The sequence below is a fragment of the Kogia breviceps genome, chromosome 2 (assembly GCF_026419965.1).
Source record: "Kogia breviceps isolate mKogBre1 chromosome 2, mKogBre1 haplotype 1, whole genome shotgun sequence".
Taxonomy (NCBI): domain Eukaryota; kingdom Metazoa; phylum Chordata; class Mammalia; order Artiodactyla; family Physeteridae; genus Kogia; species Kogia breviceps.
In genome coordinates, this window is record NC_081311.1 from 182,864,641 (window position 1) to 182,888,831 (window position 24,191).

Here is a 24,191-nt window from a genome sequence, read left to right on the forward strand (position 1 = left end):
TCCTTGTACCCAAGTCCCCTATTAAGAAATGCAATCTATTTTCCCATCCCTTTATGAGGCTGGCCTTGTGATTTCCTTTTCCCAAAAGAATGTGACAGACATAACAGCACATAAGTCCTGATGCTAAGGCTAAAGGCACCTTGCAAATTTCCACTCATTCTCTTGGAACCCTACCACTGCTTTGTGAATAATTCCAGGGTAACCTGCCATGTGACAAAAGAAAACATGGCCAATCTACCTCATAACCCCAACCACAAGACAGCCAATGGCCAGTCACACAAGTAATGCCACCTTGGACCAGCCAACCCCCAGCCAACCTACCATCTGACCATGGATGCATGAGAAAATGAGAGAATCCAGCCACAACTGGCCAAACCAGACCCAGATAAACAGAACCACTCAAATGACCACTGACCCGTAAGCGGTAATAGTTACTATTTTAAGTATATTGTTATACAACATTAGATAGCTGATACAGTGATATGGGGTAAATAATAATCATAAAGACTATGGGTCATCAAGGGACTATGCAACCAGAGCAAGCCTTCATGAGCTGGGTGCTATCATACCCACGAAGCTGTAAGATCAGGAAGTTACAGCAGTAATCCATCATAAAATGTAAGTGGTATATCCAAGTAAATAGGAATAAATAATGAGAACAGACCTATGAGCATTTCGGTGACCAGCTGGAAGAAGAGGAAAAAACCTGTGCCTGGTTCATGGATGGATCATCTTGGTACATTGGTACAAGCTGAAAATGAACTGTTGCTGCACTGTAGCCCCACTAAGGGACTGCCCTGGAACACAGGAGTAAGACAAAATCCTACACTGTGCAGAGTTTGAGAAATGCACCTCATTATCCACTTTGTGTGGAGAGAAAAGTGGGTCAATGGATCCCTGCATGGTGGCAAACGGTTTGGATGGATGGTCAGGGGCCTGGAAGGAATTAGACTGGAAGATCAGGGAGAAATGATTTATGGAAGGTTTATGGATAGTCATATAGAAGTATGTACAAAGGGTGAAGATCTGTTTCACATGTTAATACTCACCAGAGAACTCCACTAAAGAGACATTAAGTCTCTTAATGTCTCCACTTAAGAAACAATCATGCAGGGTAACTTGTCCAGTAGATGCCATTCAATCTCTGTACTCAGCCATCCAAGTACTTCCACAAAAGGGCCCATGAATAACAGCCATGGTGGCAGAGATAAAAGCTCTGAATGCACCCTACAATAGGGGCTCCCTTCAATAAAGCTGGTTTAGCTACTGATGCTGCTGAATGTCCAACCGGTCAGCAGCAGAGGCTGATCCCCAGTCCGTGATTGAGTACTATTCTTTAAGGAAATCAACCAGCCATTTGGTGATTAAGTTGATTACATTAGACACTTTCCATCCCAGAAAGGGTAGCAATTAATTCTGGTTGGGACTGGCATATATTTTAGGTTTGCTTTTGCCTTTCCTGCCCACAGTGCCTTGGCTGCATTGCTATCTGAGGGCTCATAGGAGTATATGATTTATTAACATGAAATCTCACATAACACCATCCTGGAACGAGAAACCCACTTTATACAAAAGAAAAGGAGGTACAATAAGGGCATATGACCAAAGTCTCCATTGGTCCTACCACATACCATGTTACCTCAAAGCTGATGGCCAATAGCCTTTAAAGGTGCAGCTTAGAGATGATCTCATTAGGAACTGGGTGCCCTTCAAGACACAATATATAGCACAGACCAACAAGCCATTACATTTATAGAGAATACATGGGTCTGGAAACCAAGAAGTAGAAGTAGGAATGCCCCCCCCAAGTATCACTCTTGATAACACTCTTGTGCTTCTTGTCCCCTCAATTTAGATTCCGTGGGTCTAGAGGTCCTGGTTTCCAGAGTGGGGACTTTTTCACGGGGGGGACAGAAAGAGACCCATTTAATCTAAAGCTATGGCTGCTACCTACTCATTTTGGGCTTCTCATGCTGGCAGATCAACAGGCAAAGAAAGGAGTTACCATACTGTAACTGACTTTGATTATTATAAGGGGGCAGGGTTGCTGCTATATAATGAGGGCAGGAAGAATATGTATGGAATCAAGGAAATTCACCAAGGAATCCTTAGTGCTCTCATGGTCAGTTTTAACTCTGAATGGGCAATTATAGCAATCACAGCCTGAGAAGTACACAGTGACCAGGGGCTCAGAGCCCTCAGAGAAGATCTCAGTCATACCACCAGGCAAACCATTAAGATCAGCAGAAGTGTTGGTGGAAAATGCAGTGAATCTAGAATGGATGGTAGAAGTAGATAATAATATCAGTTATAGCCTCAAGGCTATTTGTAGCAATAAGGACAAAAAGAACTGCAGCTCATCCCACTAACCCTCCTTTTTTTTAATATTCTCACCCAGAAATTGAAAAGCATCAATGTGAAGAATCTATAATAAGATGGAATGAACTTAATAGTGATGCTCTATCAGAGCCCCCTCAGATCACTGTTTAAACTTCTCACACATCTAGGCTATTATGTTTTCAACTGCCAGCACCTGCAGTTCTTCAGAAGACCGCCTTTGGGCTATTTCAAATATTTTACACATCTAGGAAGAGCCAAAAGCCCCAAGGCAGCTGTTAACCAAAAACAGTGCAGTATGGAAATATGAAAGCCCATCTTCCTTACTTCTAGTTGAAAGAAGCCCAGACCTCCTGCTGGATCAATATGAGGCCCACTCTCTGTGGGATTTTTTTTTTTTTTTTTTTTTTTTCAGTACGTGGGCCTCTCACTCTTGTGGCCTCTCCTGTTGTGGAGCACAGGCTCCGGACACGCAGGCTCAGTGGCCATGGCTCACAGGCCCAGCCGCTCCGCGGCATGTGGGATCTTCCTGGACCAGGGCACAAACCCGTGTCCCCTGCATGAGCAGGCGGACTCTCAACCACTGAGCCACCAGGGAAGCCCTTCTGTGGGACTTCTATCTAAGGTGACATCCTTAGTTGGCTTCTTCCTCTTCCCAGTCCTGCTTTCCTTACTCTGTTACTGGTCTCGCCTATGAGTACTTCCTTAATAAGGCACTTGCAAAAGTATATTCATCTAGAGCCTGCTTCTAGGAAGTCCAAACTTTAAAAAATTTAATTGTGATGGCATAAAAAGTATTATCAGCCCAGAACAAGCATTAGAAATTTAGAGTTCATCAGACAACTCAAAGTGGAACAACTGAGACTTCCCCGAAGTGTGGTGAATATGGTGGACTAGCGTGCAAAGTCCATTACTACCACCTTTCAGTGTACCTCCCTGTTCTACAGAAGCCAGAAAGCTAAACACTACATTTCCAAGTTAGTGTTCAAGATTTAAGGTAAATTACATATACTTGTGCAAGATATGGGAAATGGAAATAGGAAGAGGTCATGTGTTCTGCTACTTCTGGTGGTTAACATCAACGTGGGGGTATCTGGTTTTCCTGTAGAGGATTTCCGCATTTGGCAGTGGCAGCACAGTTCTAGAAATAACAGCTTTCATGCCAGCTCCAATTCAGCTGTTCACTTCATGATAGCCAGGAGCATCTTTGGTGACCTGATCTGGGGCATGGCTCTCAAAATCATTCCTGAAAGCTTAACCTAGAGTCTACATTTTCAGCTTTCCTAATGATTCTGTAAGCCATTTAATGCTCTCTGTATGGAAATACCTTTGTGTGTAAACTAGCTAGAGTGAATTTTGTTCCCTACAACTGGACTCCAAATACACAAATTTTGTTACTAGAAGTGGGATGCTACCCTAACAAACCTATAATATGCAGAACTAGCTAAGTAGGAAGGTGGAGAGTAAGAACACAGATATTACAGACTGGAAAGCTGGTGACTATTGTTATATTTCAGCAAAATATTTACATAACTCTTATTTGTAATGTCTTGGGAGGCAGACCTCAAAGGAAAAGGTTGAGACAATTGAGAACACTGGTCTTTCTTACTGCTTTCAGTGAGGTTCTATTCAAGACAGATGAATCTGGGCAAGAACTAGCCAGCTTGCAATCAAGGATGAAAAGGAATACATTTCTCTGTGCCAATGGCCTAGAATTAAAATTGTGCGGTAACCTGAGATCATATGGGACTAAAAAAATCCAACTGCTTCTAATACTCAAATTGAGGCAATGATAAGAGGTAACTGGAGAAGTAGTTTTGTGAAAAACTGATGTTCATATCAGGGAAAACTGTGTGAGGGGTATAAAGGTACATTCTATACTATCTTTGCAACTTTCCTGTAAATCTAAAATTATTCCAAAATTTAAAAATTTATTAAAAGAACCAAAATAACAACAAAAATACTGGCCCCAATTCTTTCTCAAGCCTATAAAAGCCTGCTTGTTCTACCTTTAAAGAAACTTCTAGACTTCTAAAGCTTCCAGATTTCTAACTTCCAGAACTACACCAGAATGACATAGGCTACAAAAGCTTGAATGGCTCCAAAGAACATAGTCTTCAAAACCCCCTTCAGCTATGGCCTTGAAAGATAACAGACAAAGGAAATCAATCAAAGGGCAAAGCCAGGAGTCATATGGAGTACAATGAGCAAGTGTTTCTCCCAGAGGATAGGACAGAGCCTGCTACATGGGCTAAGGAGGAACTTACTCCACTGCTTTCACTGTCTTCACAATTTCTGCCTAACAAGATTTTATCTCTGCTATAGACCAAGGACTCCTCAGTTTCCTATTCTTATCTTTTCTAAATGGTAACTTTTATTGTGGTTATCCTGTGACTACTCCAGCAATGTATAATGAATGATATGCATACGGAGATGGGAGTGAGGAATGCAGATTAACCTGCCTCTTAGTTTTTAGGTGTCAGACCATGAGGTGCATGGTCCAAGGCACACCTGGACCTTATGGAGAGAACTGCACATAACCCAGAGATCCTGGACTCTGAGCTGGATACAATGACTAAATGAGACATGGAGGTTGTCTCCAGCAGGGTGAAGGTAGGAGTACTCTACATACGGGAAGAATGATAAACAGAGGTAAGTCTGTGGCTAGAAGACTAAACTATGGCAGACTGTTAGTTGTCCCCAAATAACCATTGTACTCTTCTGCCATAATAGAAGAATCTGGGCTAGTCATTTCCCAGACCCTCTCATAACTTGATATAACCATATGACTAAGTTCCAGCCAATGTGATATGCACGAAAGTGGTGTGTACAAATTTTCAGCCTACACGAGAGCAGTATGCCCTCCCTTTGCTCCCTTCCTCCTTCCCAATAGGAATACAGACATGAGAGTGGAGGCTGAAGCTATCCTGGTTCATAAAATGGAAGCTACTTATTAAGAATGGCAGATCTGGCTTCCCTGGTGGCGCAGTGGTTGAGAGTCCGCCTGCCGATGCAGGGGACACGGGTTCGTGCCCCGGTCCAGGAGGATCCCACGTGCCGCAGAGCGGCTGGGCCCGTGAGCCATGGCCGCTGAGCCTGCGCGTCTGGAGCCTGTGCTCCACAATGGGAGAGGCCCGCATACCAAAAAAAAAAAAAAAAAAAAAAAAGGCAGATCAACAAACAAGATAGAAGGAACTTGAGTCCATGGTCATTGTAGTTTAAGATACCACACCAGTCTTATCACCTACCTAGATTTTTGTATCTGTTACAGCAACAGAACCAAGAACCCAATTACTATACAAAGTTTCTTTAGCTTTTTTCCCAACTCCTTGCTGGTGACCCTTTGATCTTGAACACCAGTTAACTGAATAGCAACTGATTTTTGTTAAGGTATTACCTGGCAACCATGTAATAAGTTTTCTCTCCCAAAAGACAGACAGACAAACAAACAAACAAAACCCACAACCCACCCATTATGAGGAAGAGAAGTGTTGAGCTGGTGATTATCCTATTGCAGGTATGCCCTTTTGTTCAACACAAAAAATAGCTCCAAAAGATTGATGCTCCTTGCCTAGAACCTATGCAGGGTTTTTTTATTTTATTTTATTGGAGTATAATTGCTTTACAATGTTGTGTTAGTTTCTGTTGTAAAATAAAGTGAATCAGCTATATGTATACCTATATCCCCTCCCTCTTGGACTTCCCTCCCAGCCCCCCATCCCACCCATCTAGGTTGTCACAGAGCACCAAGTTGAGCTCCCTGTGCGGTACAGCATGTTCCCATCAGCTATCTATTTTACACACGGTAGTGTATTTATGTCAAACCTAATCTCCCAGTTCGTCCCACCCTCCCCTTCCCCCACTGTGTCCACATGTCTACCTAAGCTAACTTTTCACATGAATAAGGTAAAAAAAATTTTTTACAGGTAAAGGAAGAGGGAAGGAAGGGGGTCCATGCTAAAAGAGCAGCCAACAAGAAACATTTATTTAGAGTTCTTCAGCTCTATTCTTCTTTTAAGTGCTGCAAATAAAAAAAGCTAGGATGGGAGAAGTGCACGGAAATGACCAAAGCAATACTAATGGCCAAATCCTCTCCCTATTAAGCCTACAATCTACTGTCATCAAAATACTCTAAATCCTGTTCTTCTATCTTTGGGATTCCCATAAACTGAACACCATCCCAATCTTCTCTAGTGATTGTAATTACCAATATAAGAAACACTGATCTAGTGCCATAAAAGTTCTTAAAGCAACTTACGATGATGAATCATTTTCTTTAGGGTAATCTTCATTCAGCTCTGAGCCAGATGATAGCATTCTTTTCCTCTTTTCAGTCCTATAGAGAACAGAGAAAAAAAACGTTATTTTTAAAAAGTTGTAATTCATACTATTAAAAAGTATAAACCAACATACTCAAGAATAAGAACCGTGACTACTGCTAATTATCTACACCACATTTAAATTAATATACTGTGTATCTGCAAGCTCTATACGTGCCACTAACATAAATCACAAGACAAATACTAACTATCTCCAAAAAACACACTTCACACTTTCTTCTTCTAACTGGAAAAATCTCCTTCTTTTTCTCAAATTATTGGCCTTTCTAAAAGGCCTGAAAAACATTTATAAACAGGCAGAGCTAATGACTAAGAAAGAAAAAAAGTCTTTCATACCTATTTTCTAATAACCCTGATCTAAGAGGTGTGGATGTAGATGTCAAAGAGGGAACTGTCCGGGTAGCAGTTACTCCACTTCCTGCTGCAGCCTTAATCGATCCTCTACCTGGATTACCAAGAACTTTTCGAAATGGAATATCATCTTTAGTTTCCAAACTTCCTCTTTTTGAAGAGACCTATAAGAATAAAGTTTAACACAGCCAGTTCTTCAAATTAATTGGCACACTTTTAGACCGGTGATCCTCACATCGGGAACTTTTAATACCCACAACTGGAGACCCAACTCCAGAGATTCTAGCCTATCTGGTATGGGGGTGAGGCCCATTCATCAGCACTGTTTTTAAAGTACTCTAGGTGATTCTAATTTACGGTCAGTGTCAGAAATTAAGCTTGACACATATTTTCCTATAGTATTCTTGTAAACTTACAAATTCCACAGCATTCCTGGGAAGCAGAAAGGAATTTGCTTTGAACTACTGATTAGAAAAAAAGGACTCACATACACAAGACAAGGTTCTAGTGACCAGCAAGAAAACACATCTTTAGGGAAAAAAATCCAATTATGATAACTTAAAGTGACATAAATGTGAGAAAAAGGAGCAATAATGACATTTGGTTGCCACAATTTAAATGCCAAGTCATATGTACAGCATATGACTTTTGAGGGGGTTCTAGTTTGGAGAAAAGAAACAAATATATATAACAATGGGGAGACTGAAAGTGAAATAGAGCCTACTGGCAGAAGATTAATCAAAGAATCTACCCCGGGCTTCCCTGGTGGCGCAGTGGTTGAGGGTCCACCTGCCGATGCGGGGGACACAGGTTTGTGCCCTGGTCCGGGAGGATCCCACATGCAGCGGAGCGGCTGGGCCCGTGAGCCATGGCCGCTGAGCCTGTTTGTCTGGAGCCTGTGCTCTGTGGCGGGAGGGGCTACAGCAGTGGGAGGCCCGTGTACCGCAAAAAAAAAAAAAAAGAATCCACCCCCAAAATACATTAAAAACATTCAGAGTTAATGCACACTTTACACATATTAGTTGGGAAACAGTGCTTTTGACCAGCATTCTGCCAGGTAAGTTTTATAACTCTACATTAAGAGCTCCGTAATTATCTCTACAGAAAATATTTCCAATTACCTTCTACAGAATTACAATCTTAGAATAAGAAAGAAAAAATCTGAGGTCATCTGGATGAACGATTTAAAAGTTAAATGTATTTTCAAATGGGTAAATCATTCTCAAGATTCAAAAAAAATCAAAATACTATTATAAAAGCCATATACTGAGAAGTCTCATTGTCACCCCAATGCCATTGACCCAGTTCTTCCACCTCCTATCCTCCTACACCTTATAAGTATTCTTCTATTGTTTTTTTATGCAAATGAAAATCAATATTTTATTCTTGTTATACAAACAGTAGCATACCATATGCATACTGTTTTGCATATTTTTCAACCTTTTTTGACCATGACCCCATAGCGAGAAATATTTTACATCACAACATATTACACATACATATAAATAAAACCAGAAGTTTCAGAAACCAATACTTTTCCTTACTATGTATAATACCTTCTCTATTGTTTTCCCCTCTATTCCGTTTTTATTTAATGCTAGTCACAATCCACAAAATTGATTTTATAATCTCACTAATGGGAATCATTATTTGTGAAAGTATATTTGCTTCTGCTAGATATGTTAATACTTATAGTTTAAATATTCTAACACGTTAAATTTCTACCTGTAAATGGATCAATCTCAAAGTAATTATGAGTGAAAAACCCAGATAAACAAATTATACACTGATCCCATTTATATAAAACTCTAGAAAATGCAAAGTAATCTAGAGTGACACAGAGCAATTCACTTGTGGCTTAGGGATAGGGGCCAGACAGGGAGCTGGAGAGAAGGATTACAAAGGGGGATGAAGAAGCTTTTAAGGGTTATAGCTATGTTCACTAGGTTGATTATAGTGATGATTTTGCGGGTATGTACATAAGTCAAAAATGTATCAAATTGCACACTTAAATATGTGCAATTTACTGCATATCAATCGTACCTCAATTAAAATGTAAAAAAACCAACTTGTAAAAAAAAAATTAACAAAAATGAAATCTTATTCATTGATTGCTTAGTCCAGTAAATGGTTTAAGTAATCAATCTATCTGCACAGCCAAACAGAATTAATCCTTTTACTTACAGGGGAGCTTCAAAGTTTCTTTTCATACCTGGTTTACCTTCGTAAGACAAATTAAAAGAGACATAGGACTGCTAAGTTGCAATAGTGCACAGTAAGTCTCATGGCTGGCTGAATATTTATGAAAGAAAAACTATTTAAAAAGCAAACAGAAGACCCAACAAAACAGTCTGGTATATAGTATAGAGGCAAAGTTCATAATGTGGAACAGACCCAAAAAGCATTAAAGAAATAAAAGCAGCAAACATTTATGGTTGTTAGTGTATGGTATCATGGGCTAAGCACTTTTACAACACACATTATCTCATAATAACCCTTAAAATATTATTGCTGTCTTAATTTTACAGATGGGTACTAAGGCTCAGGGTACTTAAGGAACTTCTCCAATGACCTACAGCTAGTAAGTGGCAGCACCAAGTCTCAAACCCACATCTAACTCCAAAGCTATATTCTTAAAAACTACACTGTGGTAAATTTCAGATATGTGGAAAGTACCCTTGAGATAATGCAAGAATTACTAGACATTACAGTCTAAATTCTACTTCCTGCAACTACCTTATAGAATGTCTATCTAAGATTATCTTTTTTTTAAAAAAAGCTGAAACGATTCAAATAAACATACCTGATTGTCTGAGTAAGAGAGCTGCCTGTTGGTTTCCTTCTGTGAGGTCCTGCTGCCCAGAATAGCTCCAAAACTACCAGAACCCTGAGAAGGTTTCATGGCTGGTGGAAAAAAAAAAAAAAAAAACCTCAAATCACTTACTTTAATAAAGAGATTTGTCATTATTATTATTTAATACTGAGGAAACAGAAACAGGAAAAATAAAACAAATCAAAGTGCTTATCTGACAGAAAGTAATTCTCATATATACAGTAACTAAAATTTAGAACTAGGATCAAGCAAAAAATTAAATAACAATGCAAAAATTTGTAAACATGTATTAATAGAAGGGTAAATTTTTAAATGCAAAAAGAAAATGCTAGAAATTTTCCTATATAAATATTTGGTAATTAACAATATAGAAAAGTTAGTCACTGTGTATCTATGGCATGAACATGGACACTGGATGCTAAGGACATGTGTCAGAACCAGTGACTGATAATACTTCCAGTAATGTATATGCCAAAACATTCTCTGTAAGTTCAGCAAACAGACTAAATGGCTTCTATTCTAAAGAAATCAATGCTAGTTTAAAGAACATGCAAAGTAATGTATAAATATGAATTTTTATATACTTTAAAAAGTATTTTAAGGGAATTCCCTGGCAGTCCAGTGGTTAGGACTCTGTGCTTCCACTGCTGGGGGCTGGGGTTCAATCCCTGGTTGGAGAACTAAGATCCCACAAGCTGTGGCGCAGCCCCTCCCCCCGCAAAAAAAGTATTTTATAATTTAATTTCATTAATTTCTCACTGATAATCATTTGGAATGTTTTAATTTAAAAACACTGCAAATAATGCTGAACATCCTTTTACATATCTTCTTGCACTAACGGAACAGCTTTCATAGGATAAAACTCTTTAGAAAAAGAATGTTGGTATAAAGGATGTACAATTTTAAACTAAATTGATATTACCACTATTCCTCAAAAAAAAACAACTCTAAGCTCCTATCAAGTATATGAGAGTATCTTGCCTCCCCTCACACTACTGCCAATGTGATAGTAAGAATCTGAATTTGTTTAATTACTGGTGATGTTGAGAATTTTTTCGTGTTTATGGGCTACCTGTTGTTTTTCTTCCTGAATTTCGTATATGTCCATTTCTCTACTGAATTGTCTTTTTCTTATTGATTTGGAAAGTCAGTAATTATATATTAGCAATATTAACTCTGTCACTGTGGCTAAAGTTTTCTTTGTCTTTTCTTTTTTCCTTGTCACAGAGATCACTTAAATTTTTTACACAGTCCAAGTTATTAATTTTTTCCTTTATTTATTTTAAAAATTTATTTATTTATTTTTATTTTTGGCTGCGTTGGGTCTTCATTGCTGTTTGCGGGCTTCTCCCTAGTGGCGAGTGGGGGCTACTCCTGGTTGCGGTGCACAGGTTTCTCACTGCAGTGGCTTCTCTTGTTGCGGAGCAAGGGCTCTAGGTGCATGGGCTTCAGTAGTTGTGGCACACAGGCTTAGTTGCTCCGCGGCATGTGGGATCTTCCCGGACCAGGGATAGATCCTGTGTACCCTGCATTGGCAGGCGGATTCGTAACCACTGCGCCACCAGGGAAGTCCCCTCTAATGCATTTAGAGACATGCTTTTCTTACACACATCAATTTTTAAAACAGTGATTCAACTAATACGATGGAATAAAACAAATATAGAAATACAGACATAATCCCTGATATATTCTAAACTTTCAAACGGTACTCAATTCCTTGATTCTAAAATTCAATATTTAGAACACTGACATAGTTCAGATTTGGTAACATGAACACATAATGAATAGAGACCAAATGGCAAACAACCATAAAAAAATTTTTTAAACAAGAAAATAGTGTATGAGATAGAGGTATTAATTAAATCCAAGCAAGGCAGCATTGCCACATCTTCATTTTTTAAATGTTTTTAATGTGCTATATTTAAGTTTAAAAACTCAAAAGTTTGTCAACTATAAAATATCAGTAATAACAAAGCAGTGATGATGATAGAGCTGGAGACTAACAATAATAGTGGAAAACTCATTTTAAGCAACAGATTATTCCTAAAAAGATGCCTATAAATATATATTTTTTAAAAATCAAAACATTTTAAATGAAAGGGGTTGGAGGAAGTAGAGGAATCTTATCATACTGTGTGATTTTCTATAGTACCTTCGGTTTTCATAGCAAGAATAAAACCTCAGAATAAGTTTCATATAAAAAAGTAAGTATGTAAGATTTATGTAACAAGGTAAGTTTTCCCAATTGTAATTTAAATCCTACTGCTTTTCTAGACACACTCTTTCATGGAATCTTTAGGGTGTTCTACGTACAAGATCATGTCATCTGAGAACAAAGATAAGTTTACTTCTTCCTTTCCAAATTTATTTCTTTTTCTTGCTTAAGTGCTCTGGCTAGGACTTCCAGTAATATGTTGAATAGAATGGGTAAGAGAGGGCATCCTTTCCTGTTCCTGATCTCAGCGGAAAACGTTTCAGTTTTCCATCACTGAGCTATCGGCTGTTCATAAAAGGCATTTATTATGTTGAGGTAAGGTAGTTTCTTTAATTCCTACTTTGTTGAGTGTTTCTATCATGAAAGAATGTTAAATTTTATCAAACACTTTTTCTGCATCAAGATGATCATGTGGTTTTTGTCCTCCATTCTGCTAATGTGAATAATCACATTGATAGATTTTTTTCATATCTTGAATTATTCTTGTATTCCAGAAATAAATCCCGCTTGGTCATGGTGTATAATTCTTTTAACGTGCTGTTGAATTAGGTCTACTAGTATTGTGTTGAAAATTTTTGCATCAATATTCATGAGGTATACTGGTCTACTATCTAGTAATATTTTTATAACTGCTAATGTCAGACCCTGGGAGGATTAGTGCTCACCTGCATTAAGTCTGTTTTGATGAACTGCATCTAGAAACAACCTCATTTCCTCTGCATCCTTACTTGGTACTTTATCAATAGACAAGAAGCTGTTATCTTGTAGAGTTAACATTAGGCGGCTTTGTTTTGCTCCACTGGGTCGAAGCACCACATTTTTAATGTTATGACTTAGCTGATCAACACAAAAGGAAAAGTATCATTAAAAATGAATTATAATGAAGCAGAAAAAGTTGTATAATGAATACTAAACTTTATACTTTCTAAGTTACACATTTCTTACTTTATCCCATATTAATTTAGTTTGGTTTTTTTGTCCCCAACCAAAAAGAGTTTCCATTTTTGACACATTTAAATGAAAGATTTCACTTCTAGGAGAGGCAAACACATACTATTAAAATTTTACACAGTAATCCTAACACTCTTGATTTTTTTGGTAGGCAACTGCATATTTTCAACTACAGTTATAAAGTTATAAAAACTAATAACTTAATCTACAGAGCCTTGATGGTTATACCATCACCAGTTTAGAAAGCCATATTGGATTAGAGGCTTTTTCTTTCTTTCTTTTTTTTTTTTTTTAAACAAAAGCTTATAAAATATCTAGCAAGTGGTTTAAGCAGCTGCAATATAAAAGGATATACTAATCCAAACTGTAATCCTCAAAAGAATTCCACTTCTCAAAAACACATCAACATAAACCTTTACCAGCATTAGAACATTCTTTTTTTCTTTTTTAACTGTCTAAGCGGGTTCATTTAACTTTCAATCACAAAGATCGTTAAGTACCCTGGAACTCCCTTAGCTTATTTCTCCCACTCCCCAGGACTGGTTCAATAACTTGTCTTATACTCTTCCAGACTCTGGATATGTGCTATTAAGTGATAACTTTTTCTCTTGGTTGAAATTTTTCCAAGACTAAACTAACAATTCTTGCACTTTTTAAATCTAAATAATTCCTGCCAACCAGGCATCCTTATTCTCTAACAACTCTCACTCAGCAGGCATATTACAGAGGTTTCTAAAGCTGCCTTTTGCTGAAGACATAGCCTCTGAACAGCATAAAGAAAGAAGTAATAGCATTTCACAAATTTTTTTTAATTAGGGAGAACTGACCTTTGACAATTTTTAGATGAGAATGAAAAACGAGTTTTACCAGACTTAATTTATTTCAAACTTAAATGACATTTTTTAAGCTTCAAAGTTGGTCTTAAATTCATGTCCTTAAGTAGAAATTCTATCATAAAACACAATAACTAGTTTCAGATGCTTTAACTCCAAAATATTTAAATCAGCAGTTTACCATGCAAAAAGGAAAAGAGACAGCATAAAACCATTATTTCAGTCAATATGAGAATAATCTTGAACTTTATCATTTCAACTGAAAAATCCTAGCTAGTCATACAATTTTAGTTACTGCCCATATGGTGAGGCCTCTCAGCCTTTTCTCTAAGTCCAGATCTCTGCCGGAGCTCCAGCTTTTTTTACCAAATGCCTAATAGATACCACTATCTGAATGCCTGACACCTCCAAAAATTCACCTCTCCCAATCCTCATGCCCCAATTCTTCCCCTCTGCCCCCTATCAAAGAGAAGATGAAAGGGACTGCCATCCACTCAAACCTAGGAATCTCCCCAGACTCTTTTCTCTCTCACCCCCCAAATCTAATGAATTAAATCCTCTTGAAATCTCTTCAAATCTACCCTTTCCTCCACTTGCTTCTCCCACTGTCTTTTCCTTTGCTCAGGACTTTCATTTCTCATCTAAACTCCCACAATAACCTCTTACATGTCCTTATTCTCCCACTAGCTCTTGAAACAAAGTCATCCGCCTAGCTGTCAAATGAATTTAAACTTATTGGCTCCTTAGTATCTAAGTTCCCGTTAGTATGACAAACAAGATACTTCAAGATCTGGTTCCTATCTGGCTCTTCAGCCTCTACTTCTGCCATTCACTACCTACTGTGCATTTATTTTAAAATAATTTTCTGGTTCCCTGAGTGTTGACTCACACTAGCATGTGTTTGTCCATTATAGAAATTACCTCCACCTTACCTCCACTGTGTCTGGCAAATTCCTATCTATCCTCTAAATCCTCAGAGCACAAAACACTTCCTTCTTTGTGTTACCTCAGTATCTCTGAGATAATTTTACAGCTGAGAATGTATCTGGTTACTCTTAAGTTTGAGAAGAAAAGTGTCTCATTCAGCTCTGTATTCTTAGCCCTTAGCACAGTACCCACCACAGCAGTCTGTAGGTGGTTAACAAATGAATGCTGAATGCAAATTCATCTAGAACTGAGATGAAGGTGTAATCACAGGTAGATTCCTCATGCTTCTAAAGATCTATGTTTGTTTAAGTATTTAAATATTTACTCAGTGCTAATTTGGGATGAGGACTGAAAGACCGAATCTCTATTTGAAAAAAATCTTTCTTTCATTGAGATGGGCAATTAGTAGATATATACACATGGTAGAAACTATCATTTCTATTACCCATGTCACCACCTCCAATCTATTTAAGAATATCTTTGATACATAAAATCATAATCAATGTATTTCCATAGTTTAAAAGCAAAGATAAATAGAAATTTTACTTCAGCTCTGGTTCTCAAGCATAAAGTTTTATAAATTGTTCTTCGAAAGAGTATTTTAGAATGAATATTATACTTTTATATAATCTAATTAACAAATATAGCATTTTTAAGTGCAGAAAAATGTAAGACATTAAATTCAACTCATCAACACAAGTAGCTCTTGGCTGCACAAGACAGAAGTGAAAACAAAATTAACTATCTTCTGCAGTGAAAAAATGAGATCCTTCAAAAGTTAAGAGTTAGAAGAAAACAGCTGTAAGGATGATCCTGAATAATCATTCTTGAACGGTCTATACCACAACCTTTGGCAGGATTATTTACGAAGAAGTAATTAAGAAGACACTAATGAGTCTTATTAAAAGCTAACACTAAAAAAAAAAACAAAAAAAAACCAAAAATTGAGTTATTTGCAGTGAGGTGGATGGACCTAGAGTCTGTCATACAGAGTGAAAGTAAGTCAGAAAGAGAAAAACATGGCTTCCCTGGTGGCACAGTGGTTGAGAGTCCACCTGCCAATGCAGGGGACCCAGGAAGATCCCACATGCCGCGAAGCGGCTAGGCCCGTGAGCCATGGCCGCTGAGCCTGTGTGTCCGGAGCCTGTGCTCCGCAACGGGAGAGGTCACAACAGTGAGAGGCCCGCATACCGCAAAAAAAAAAAAAAGAAAATAACAAATACCGTATGCTAACACATATATATGGAATCTTAAAAAAAAAAAAATGGTACTGATGAACCTAGCTGCAGGGCAGGAATAAAGACGAAGACATAGTAAATGGACTTGAGGACACAGGGTGGGAGGGCAAAGCTGGGACGAAGTGAGAGTAAGCATCAACATGTATATACTACCGAATGTAAAACAGTTGGCTGGTGGGAAGCAGCAGCATAGCACAGGGAGATCGGTGGCTCGGGTGCTTTGCGATGACCTAGATGGGTGCGATAGGGAGGACGATGGGAGGGAGGCTCAAAAGGGAGGGGATATGGGGACATGTGTATGCATGTGGCTGATTCGCTTTGTTGTGCAACAGAAACTAACACAGTATTGTGAAGCAATTATACCCCAATAAAGATCTATTTAAAAAATAAAAATAAACTCAATACTGCAAGGAAACATCAGTCAGGAAAATTTTTTCTTGACCCGGCTGGTCCAGAACATAATCTCAGTGAGGCTTTTTGCAGTCAAATACTGTGGTTGTAAATGTGGAGTTTTTCCTCACATAAGAATATTATCTAATCCTTTATGTTATCAAGTGTATTGTCTCACTATTATTTTGTGTTAGTCAGTTACCTGGGTTAATTACATATTACACAAAATTTACTTCTTTATAGCTGCCTTCCATTTTACTACTTAATGGTATACATCATCTCATCTTACAGCAGTATTAGGAATTCATTTGCTAGCTCTTTCTAATCCAACTTCTGCACAGTGGAATGGTGCTTAAGACCCTCACCAGAAGATGTGCAGCAGCAAAGTTGAGTTTTGTTTTTGTTGGTATAGTCAGTTAGCTAGTTTATCAATGTTTATTGAGGGCCCACTATACACCCACCACTGTGCTAGGTTCTGGAACTAACCAAAGATAAAACCTAGATCTTCAAGGTATTCATCTTCTGGAACAGAAGCCATACTGAGCCAGGGCTCTCTTAGGTGGCCGACACTTAACTGACTAATCTGTGGTCTCCATTCCCTCTACAAATGTAAAGACAAGGTCCACGACATGCTGCGTGATCACAGCCAGTAGTGGCTACAATAGCAGGCCTGCACGCTGCCACTCTCACCAGTGGAGTTGTCTGCTCACCAAAATCCAATCTGTTTATTCCCAAAGCTGTTTATGCTGGTTCTTCCTATCATTGTAATTACACAATTTAATTAAAGTTACTTAAAGTAAAGAAATATGAGTGCAAAAGAGATAAGTTGTTTCTATAAGATCCAAGTTGAATGTCTGGGAAAGGCACATTAAAGGTGAGTAACTAAAAGTGTACTGTCAACTTAGGCATGGGAGAGCCAACTGTAAAACATCATTAAATCTGGAAAAATCTGATTGCCTCACAAAATGTCTTTAAGATCTCACTCCACTTTATAGAAACTGAGAAAATGACTGTGAAACCCTCGGACGTGTGGCTTATATGAGAAGTAGGATGTAAAGCACTAATGGGAGGCCCTAAACTCAAAAGACAGGCCTTGGCGCTATATCAAAAACTTGAGGGATGTTTTAAGTTGAAATAAAGGCTTAAGGAATGATTTTTTTAAAAAAGCTAACACTAAATGGTGATGAATTTATCGTATATGTTGAGGGGGGAAATATAACTGAAGTTATCCTAATGTGGTTTTAAACACAGCTTAGATAGATAGTATCCAAACTCAGTTCCTCTCAGCTTCCTCCCACCAGTTTTCTTTTCAATAATGGTGACTACTTCCTACTCTTTATTATACACCATCAACAATTTTGCTGAATAATTTATCATATATATACCTAGTAGTATTAGTGTCCTGGAAATAAGAAGCAAGAAATAGTAATCTAGGAGGGCTACCATGATATTTAGTATGGCACAGAACAGCTATTCACTAAAGCATGTGATTGAAGATCTATTCCAAATCAAAATTTGGTAATACCTGAAATATCCTTGGAATTCCTCCAGTATTGTAGTGAACTACTAGGCTGACTTTATTCTCTTTTTCCACAACTTCAAAGGATCCTTCTTTCCATTTTGTAATCCCAGTCTGCATACTTCGAATTCTGATAGGACCATGTATCTTCAGAGGAGACATACTTTCTTTAAAAATAAATTGCTTCTAGCCAAATTAAAAAGAAAAAAATATACCTTCACCTGACAGATTCTAAGGAAGAAAAATAAAATAAAATGGTAAGTTACAATTTACTAGTGATTAAAACAAGAGTTTGAAAGAGAACATTTAATGAACTATCTTATGTCCTTTTCTCCATTTCAATAAACTACCTCTTACTAAGTATCCTCAAAGGCTTTGGTTAGCTGGATGGCACAGGTAAGAAGAACAAATGAAGCAGTCACTGACATTCAGTGACTGAATTTACCCACCTTTTATTTTTTCTGCACATGTTCTCTCCTTTGCCATGTACCCGTGTCCATTAGTGCCTAAATTTTGCATTTTGTACCATTAACAACCATACTGCTGCCACTAAAGGCAAGACAATCAGGAATACTAAAGATTCCATTCTCAGTGTGAGTGTCCATGGCAATACGAGCAACTTTTACCTTCCTTCATGATGCTAAAGGATCTTGAATTTCAAATATAAGTAAAAAAAATATTTTCAGTTAGCTGACTCTTGTTAGAATTGAGTTCCTAGCAAAACATCAAATCATATCACCAAATAATTCTTTCTACCAGTCGGTAGCCTATGCATATCCACATGTGAATAAATAATAAATAACTGTGAGAATAATGAGTAATTAATTGTGAGAATAATCAAATTAGTTTAAATGAATAAATAATTGTGAGAGTAATCAAATTAGTTTAACCTAAAGAATTATATTACTTGAGAAAATAATTTATTTTCTAGGGAAAACAGCCTAACCAAAAAAAACCCTGTCCCTAAAATCCACCTACCATTTATGCTTAATATTACCATTCTTGGAAAGAATATTTACCAATTTTATCTTTGACAAATATTCAAATTTCCCAAGTGAACTTCTGATACTTACAGAAATGATAGAATGTCTAAGACTCTTCAAACCAGCTTACCAGATGTCAGCAAGTAAATACAATTACAGTAACAGCAAAAAATGTTATCAAATAGTGTGTGTGTTACACACATACATGCAATCATCTAAAATTAAAACAAAATTTATACTATAGCCTTCAAATCTCTAAAAACATTGCCTCTAATACAGATTCTTGCTTATAATTTAATAAATTAAAAACCATTAAACTTTGCCTCTGCCTAAACAGCTCAACTAGAAAAGCTAAAAGTAGTAGTATATGTACAAAGGAAAAGCATACTAGATCTAGATATCAAGAGCCAGCTCTGTCACTTACTAATTTGTAACTTACCTTTCCTAACAACTAGTTTTCTCAACTGTAAAACAGGAATAAGAAAATGCTATAGTGTTGCAATATTAAATGAAATAACACACATTAAGCAGTCAACAGGCAGCAGCTTCAATATGAATGGAATTACTGTCCACTTTCTGAATTTATTCCTTGTCTGCAACACCTCTTTATCCAAAGATCCCAGACAAATAACTTGTTAACAAGGGTCACCAACTTACTGCCTATAGAGGCCAGGTAGGTGACACAAATGATTTAGGCAGGCAGAATATGAAAACTGCTACTCAAATCTAGCTGGTTTTGCCATGTAGAAACAGTGAACCTAGCATTGCCAGATCATCTAAATCTTCAAGAAAATGACATCCAAATTTTATGTCAACTGCCTATTTTAAATTGTGGGCAATGAATTCAAACTTACATGTAAAAGCCACAAATCAAACACAACCCACCTGTAGGTAGAATACAGCCTGGGGAATCCTAGTTCCAGGCCTCTAGGTGCTGTACATCAAACAGCTAAGAATAACTTTAAAGAGAGATACAAAAACACTTTGAATAGTTAAAGGTATTATGCATTTAAGTCCTCTACTATTACTCACTCATCTCATCAAATTTGTTGAGTGCCTAATTGTAGCCAGATTTAGATAGTATAATTGGCTGGGTGTATGAATGCATCAAAGTAATAGAGGCCACTACTGTTTACAGACCTGTTAATGTGACATTTTGCTCAAACTAGTAACTACAAAATCTGGACCAGCAATGTGTTTGTAATGCTTTTTTTACAATTAATAATTTGGTGCTTCATCATTTAGATATAGCCTTGAGATTTTTTCTACTCTGTCTCTCAGCACTGCCAAGAATATGTGGCCCCTCTCCTACTCCAGTTGCCCATGCCAGAAACATGAGTTATCTTTGACTTCTCTCTTGATGATTATTGGTATTGGACTGGAAATGGAAGGTAAGGTTGTCATTTCTACCTCCATATACCTTCCAGACATCTTTATAGTGAACTTCAGATCAAATCACATCACTCTCCTCAATATCATTCAACAGCTCCCCAATGCCCTCACAATTAAATCTAGACTCATTAACATGGCATAAACACTCTTCATGATCCAGGCCCTGCTTACCTCTCTATCCCCAACAAACCCTCCAAATCCAGCCATCAGAACTACCTACAAGTTCCCTAGAAAAGGCATATGTTCTCAAGCCACTGTACCTTTGCACACACACTGTGGTCTACGTCTGCAGGATTTTTACCTACTCTCCCCATCCCCCACCACCTCCCTTTTTTTCTTCTCCTGGCTGTAAAATCAAAACTCAATTTAGATATTATTTTCTCTAAGAAGGCTTTCCTAGCTATCTTTCACTTTTTCTCTCACCCCATATCCACACTGACAGCACTGAATGCTTTTCTCTTCTCTTGTACCCTGTGCTTACCTCTAGTGGAGCATTTATCATATTGTATTATAAACTGTCTATTTACCTCTTTGTCTCTCTCTAGCTAGACTTTGCTGTTTGAAGACAGGGAATATGTTCTTTAGTCTTTGCATCCCCACTAGGACACTGTCTGGCACATAAGAAACAAACTCATTATTCAAGAATAATGAACAAATCAGCACTATCAACTTTATTCGATTTACTGTTAAAATATACAGCAGCAGATACCAGAACCATAAACCCCTTTTATATGGCTGATATAGGATTATGTTTACTAAGCTCTCTACTCTGCACTGTATACCTCACCTTTTGAATACTACATCTAAGCTTTTTCTATGTGCATCTGAATTTCTCCTAAATGCAAAGCTGTCCACATATCTTGTTAAGATTCAATGAGAGAGGGCTTCCCTGATGGCGCAGTGGTTGGGAGTCCACCTGCCGATGCGGGGGATGCGGGTTCGTGCCCCAGTCTGGGAGGATCCCACATGCGCAGAGCAGCTGGGCCCGTGAGCCATGGCCGCTGGGCCTGTGCATCCGGAGCCTGTGCTCCGCGGCGGGAGAGGCCACAACAGTGAGAGAGGCCCGCGTACCACCAAAAAAAAAAAAGATTCAATGAGAGAAAAATCATTTATGAAAAATAAGAATATGCAGTTACAGAATGCATTATTAAAACAAAAAACATTAGTAAACTTACCTAAACTGGGATTCATATAATTTACTGTTCAATGAAGAAACTCCACTTAAAGAAAGAGGTTTATCAAATTACCTCATCTTTCCTTATGTCAGGGTGCCAAATTAAAAGCGAATAACATAAAACCCAATTATCTTAGTGCTTTCCTTAAAGACCAAAATGCAAGTAAAGGACACTGACCTTGAATTCCTCCAACAAAAACGTATTTTTAAAAATTAGATTATTTAACAAGATTTGGAGGTGAAGATTTGAAAGTTCAATAAAAAAACTTTATTGGTTACTTCTGTTTCCTTCTATATAATTCTCTCTATATGTAATACATGATTTCGTTAGACATAATTCTCAAACATTTTGATGCAGTTTTGGTTTGTATAAAATTTTACATCAGATATTGAACATTTTCTTAACCATTTCTACTAGCAGTCTCTCTTTCTTCTATGAGAAAAAATCTAAAAGGTACAGGACATAAAATTGGCAGAATCAATAAGATTTTTTCTTAATGCCTCAAGCTAGTCCATTATCTGCTCTTGCACTAAATGAATTAACTATATTTACTTTTGTACACTGATCATATTATCAGGGTTTGCCCTACTTGGTTAAGAGAAAGAACACTAAGTTTCCTTTTTGGTATCTAGCATGATCCAGTAACAGTTAAACTTTCTATGAACCTAGGACAAAGACAAGGTTTCACTGAACTCCAATGCTAATTCACTATTAAAGCAATATTAGAAAGACAAAGTACAAGAAAAACCAATTATTCTTTAAGTACATCCAAAGAGATTCCCCTTGCCCTAAATTTCTTCACTATTGTTAAAATTACTATTCAATTTTGAGCAGTCTATGAAAGCTCAATCAACAACACTGGCAAAAATGTTTCTATACCCTCTACAGTTATTTAGATGCTCATATTTTAGGTACTGCTTTGAAACATTCTTATCCAGAGGGTATTCTGTGGTTTAAGAAAGCATGCTAAAGCACAAAACGATTACTATAAAATCGAAGAAAACTGTCAATTCTTGACAGTTTGCATACTCTTGGAAACATATATCCAAAATAAAAACATTACTTACTTTTCAGTGACTTTTACTGAAAAACCCTATGTAATAACAATTCACCTTTATTCTGATCCTTGTGCCAAAGGCAATTCGCTCTTCTTGGGGAACTACTCATATTCTGCAGCTATGCCAGTTCTCCAGGAGCCATCAACTCAGCTAAAGAAAATATAAGTGTGCCTTTTAAAAAAAAAATTCATTTACAAAATTAAAATTTTTTTAAGTGATCATTTATACAACAAAAATTAACCCTTTGACTACTTAAAAACCACAAATTACTTTACTGAAAACATTTAATGCTCAAGATACACATATACACACACACATAATCAACAGAACTCTAGGGATATATCTGCTATGGAAAAGGAGGGACTGCACCTTCATCAATTTGTGTCTTGGTTAATGTACTCCTGCTACATTTTGAAACTAAGAAGGCAATGAAAAAAAGAGTGTATCCTTTGTTGATTTTATAAACATTGTTACATAATGATGTATTAAATCTTAAAATACCACTTCCATGATGTGTTGATACAAATTTCAAAAGGTGGTAAACTTGGCTTTTACTTTTCTTTCAAAACTAACTTCATGGGCTTGCTTCCCAAATTTAGGCCTCTCAAAGCCTCAACTTTCCCTGAAGCTCTACCCAAACATTTCTCACTGCCTTCTTGAATACTATAACGTCAACTTTAAACTCCTTTGTTCACTTAGTAAAAAATATTTATTGAGCTACTCCAATCTGTTGGCACTGTGTTAGGGATACACATGTGAACATGACACAGTCCACGCCCTCTTTAAGAGACTCCCCAGACTTCCCTACATTTGTCCTTCCACTGTCATTCAGGCAAAAAGATCTTAGCATCAGCTTTAACCTCATTCTCATTTATCTAAAACACAGTCTTTTCATCACTACTACCCTAATTCAGAAATGCATCACTATGCCATTCTTCCCACCTAATATTTATTATACAACATTTACTAAGCACAGTACTAAGCACCATACATGCAATATCTCATAATCGTCACAATAATCCTAAAGGATGGGGATTATTAATATCTCTACTTTACAAATGAGGAAACTGAGGCTTAGAGAGATCAGGTAATTTATCCATGATTACAGAGTCAGTAAGAGACAAAACTAAGTCTAGCACCAGAAGCCATGTTTTTAACCACTACCTTATTGCATCCCCAATGATCTGTAGCAACCACTTTCCAGTCTCCATTCTCTCAAGATTTTTCTATCCAATAAATCCTTAACCCTATAATACCCTTTCTAAAGGACTATTCTTTTCATCTCTTACTAACTAAAGTGTGTCCCCTTAACTTTTTCTCTAAAGGGGGCAGGGGGAGGGTGGAGGGGCCCTGTCTTATTTTCTTTTGTTCTCCCAACAAAATAACAGTTAGTAAATGTGAAAATACATGCTACTGATGCTAATTCCCCTCCCAAACATTAAAAAAATTTTTTTAAATTTTACTTTGGTAAGAATACTTAACATGAGATCTACCCTCTTTACAAATGTTTAGGTGTACAATACAGTATTGTTAACTATAGGTACAATGTTGTATGGCTTATCTCTAGAATTTATTCATTTTGCTTAACTGAAACTTTCTCCCAAACATTTTTAACAGCTCATCACTATCTATAAAATAAATCCAAATGC

The 24,191-nt window shown here is 37.3% G+C and overlaps 1 protein-coding gene across 7 annotated transcripts in view; it reads right to left on the reverse strand.

Moving 5' to 3' along the window:
• The window catches only part of USP37 (ubiquitin specific peptidase 37), an 87,189-nt gene that overhangs the window by 60,322 nt on the left and 2,676 nt on the right, over positions 1 to 24,191 (reverse strand). For 2 of the 7 annotated variants that reach the window (XR_010839206.1, XM_067026877.1), the window contains exons 2-8: positions 22,552 to 22,692; positions 19,803 to 19,876; positions 17,941 to 18,165; positions 12,742 to 12,913; positions 9,832 to 9,932; positions 7,014 to 7,192; positions 6,596 to 6,673 (exon numbers count right to left, since the gene is read on the reverse strand). Coding sequence is in view for 6 of the 7 variants with exons in the window: in XM_067026877.1 (XP_066882978.1) it covers positions 6,596 to 6,673; positions 7,014 to 7,192; positions 9,832 to 9,932; positions 12,742 to 12,913; positions 17,941 to 18,096 (686 nt within the window). In the remaining variant the exon portion in view is untranslated. Of the gene's footprint in view, positions 1 to 6,595; positions 6,674 to 7,013; positions 7,193 to 9,831; positions 9,933 to 12,741; positions 12,914 to 17,940; positions 18,166 to 19,802; positions 19,877 to 22,551; positions 22,693 to 24,191 lie in introns of those variants that run through there. The other 5 variants (XM_059052113.2, XM_067026879.1, XM_067026878.1 and 2 more) reach the window with 5 other exon arrangements.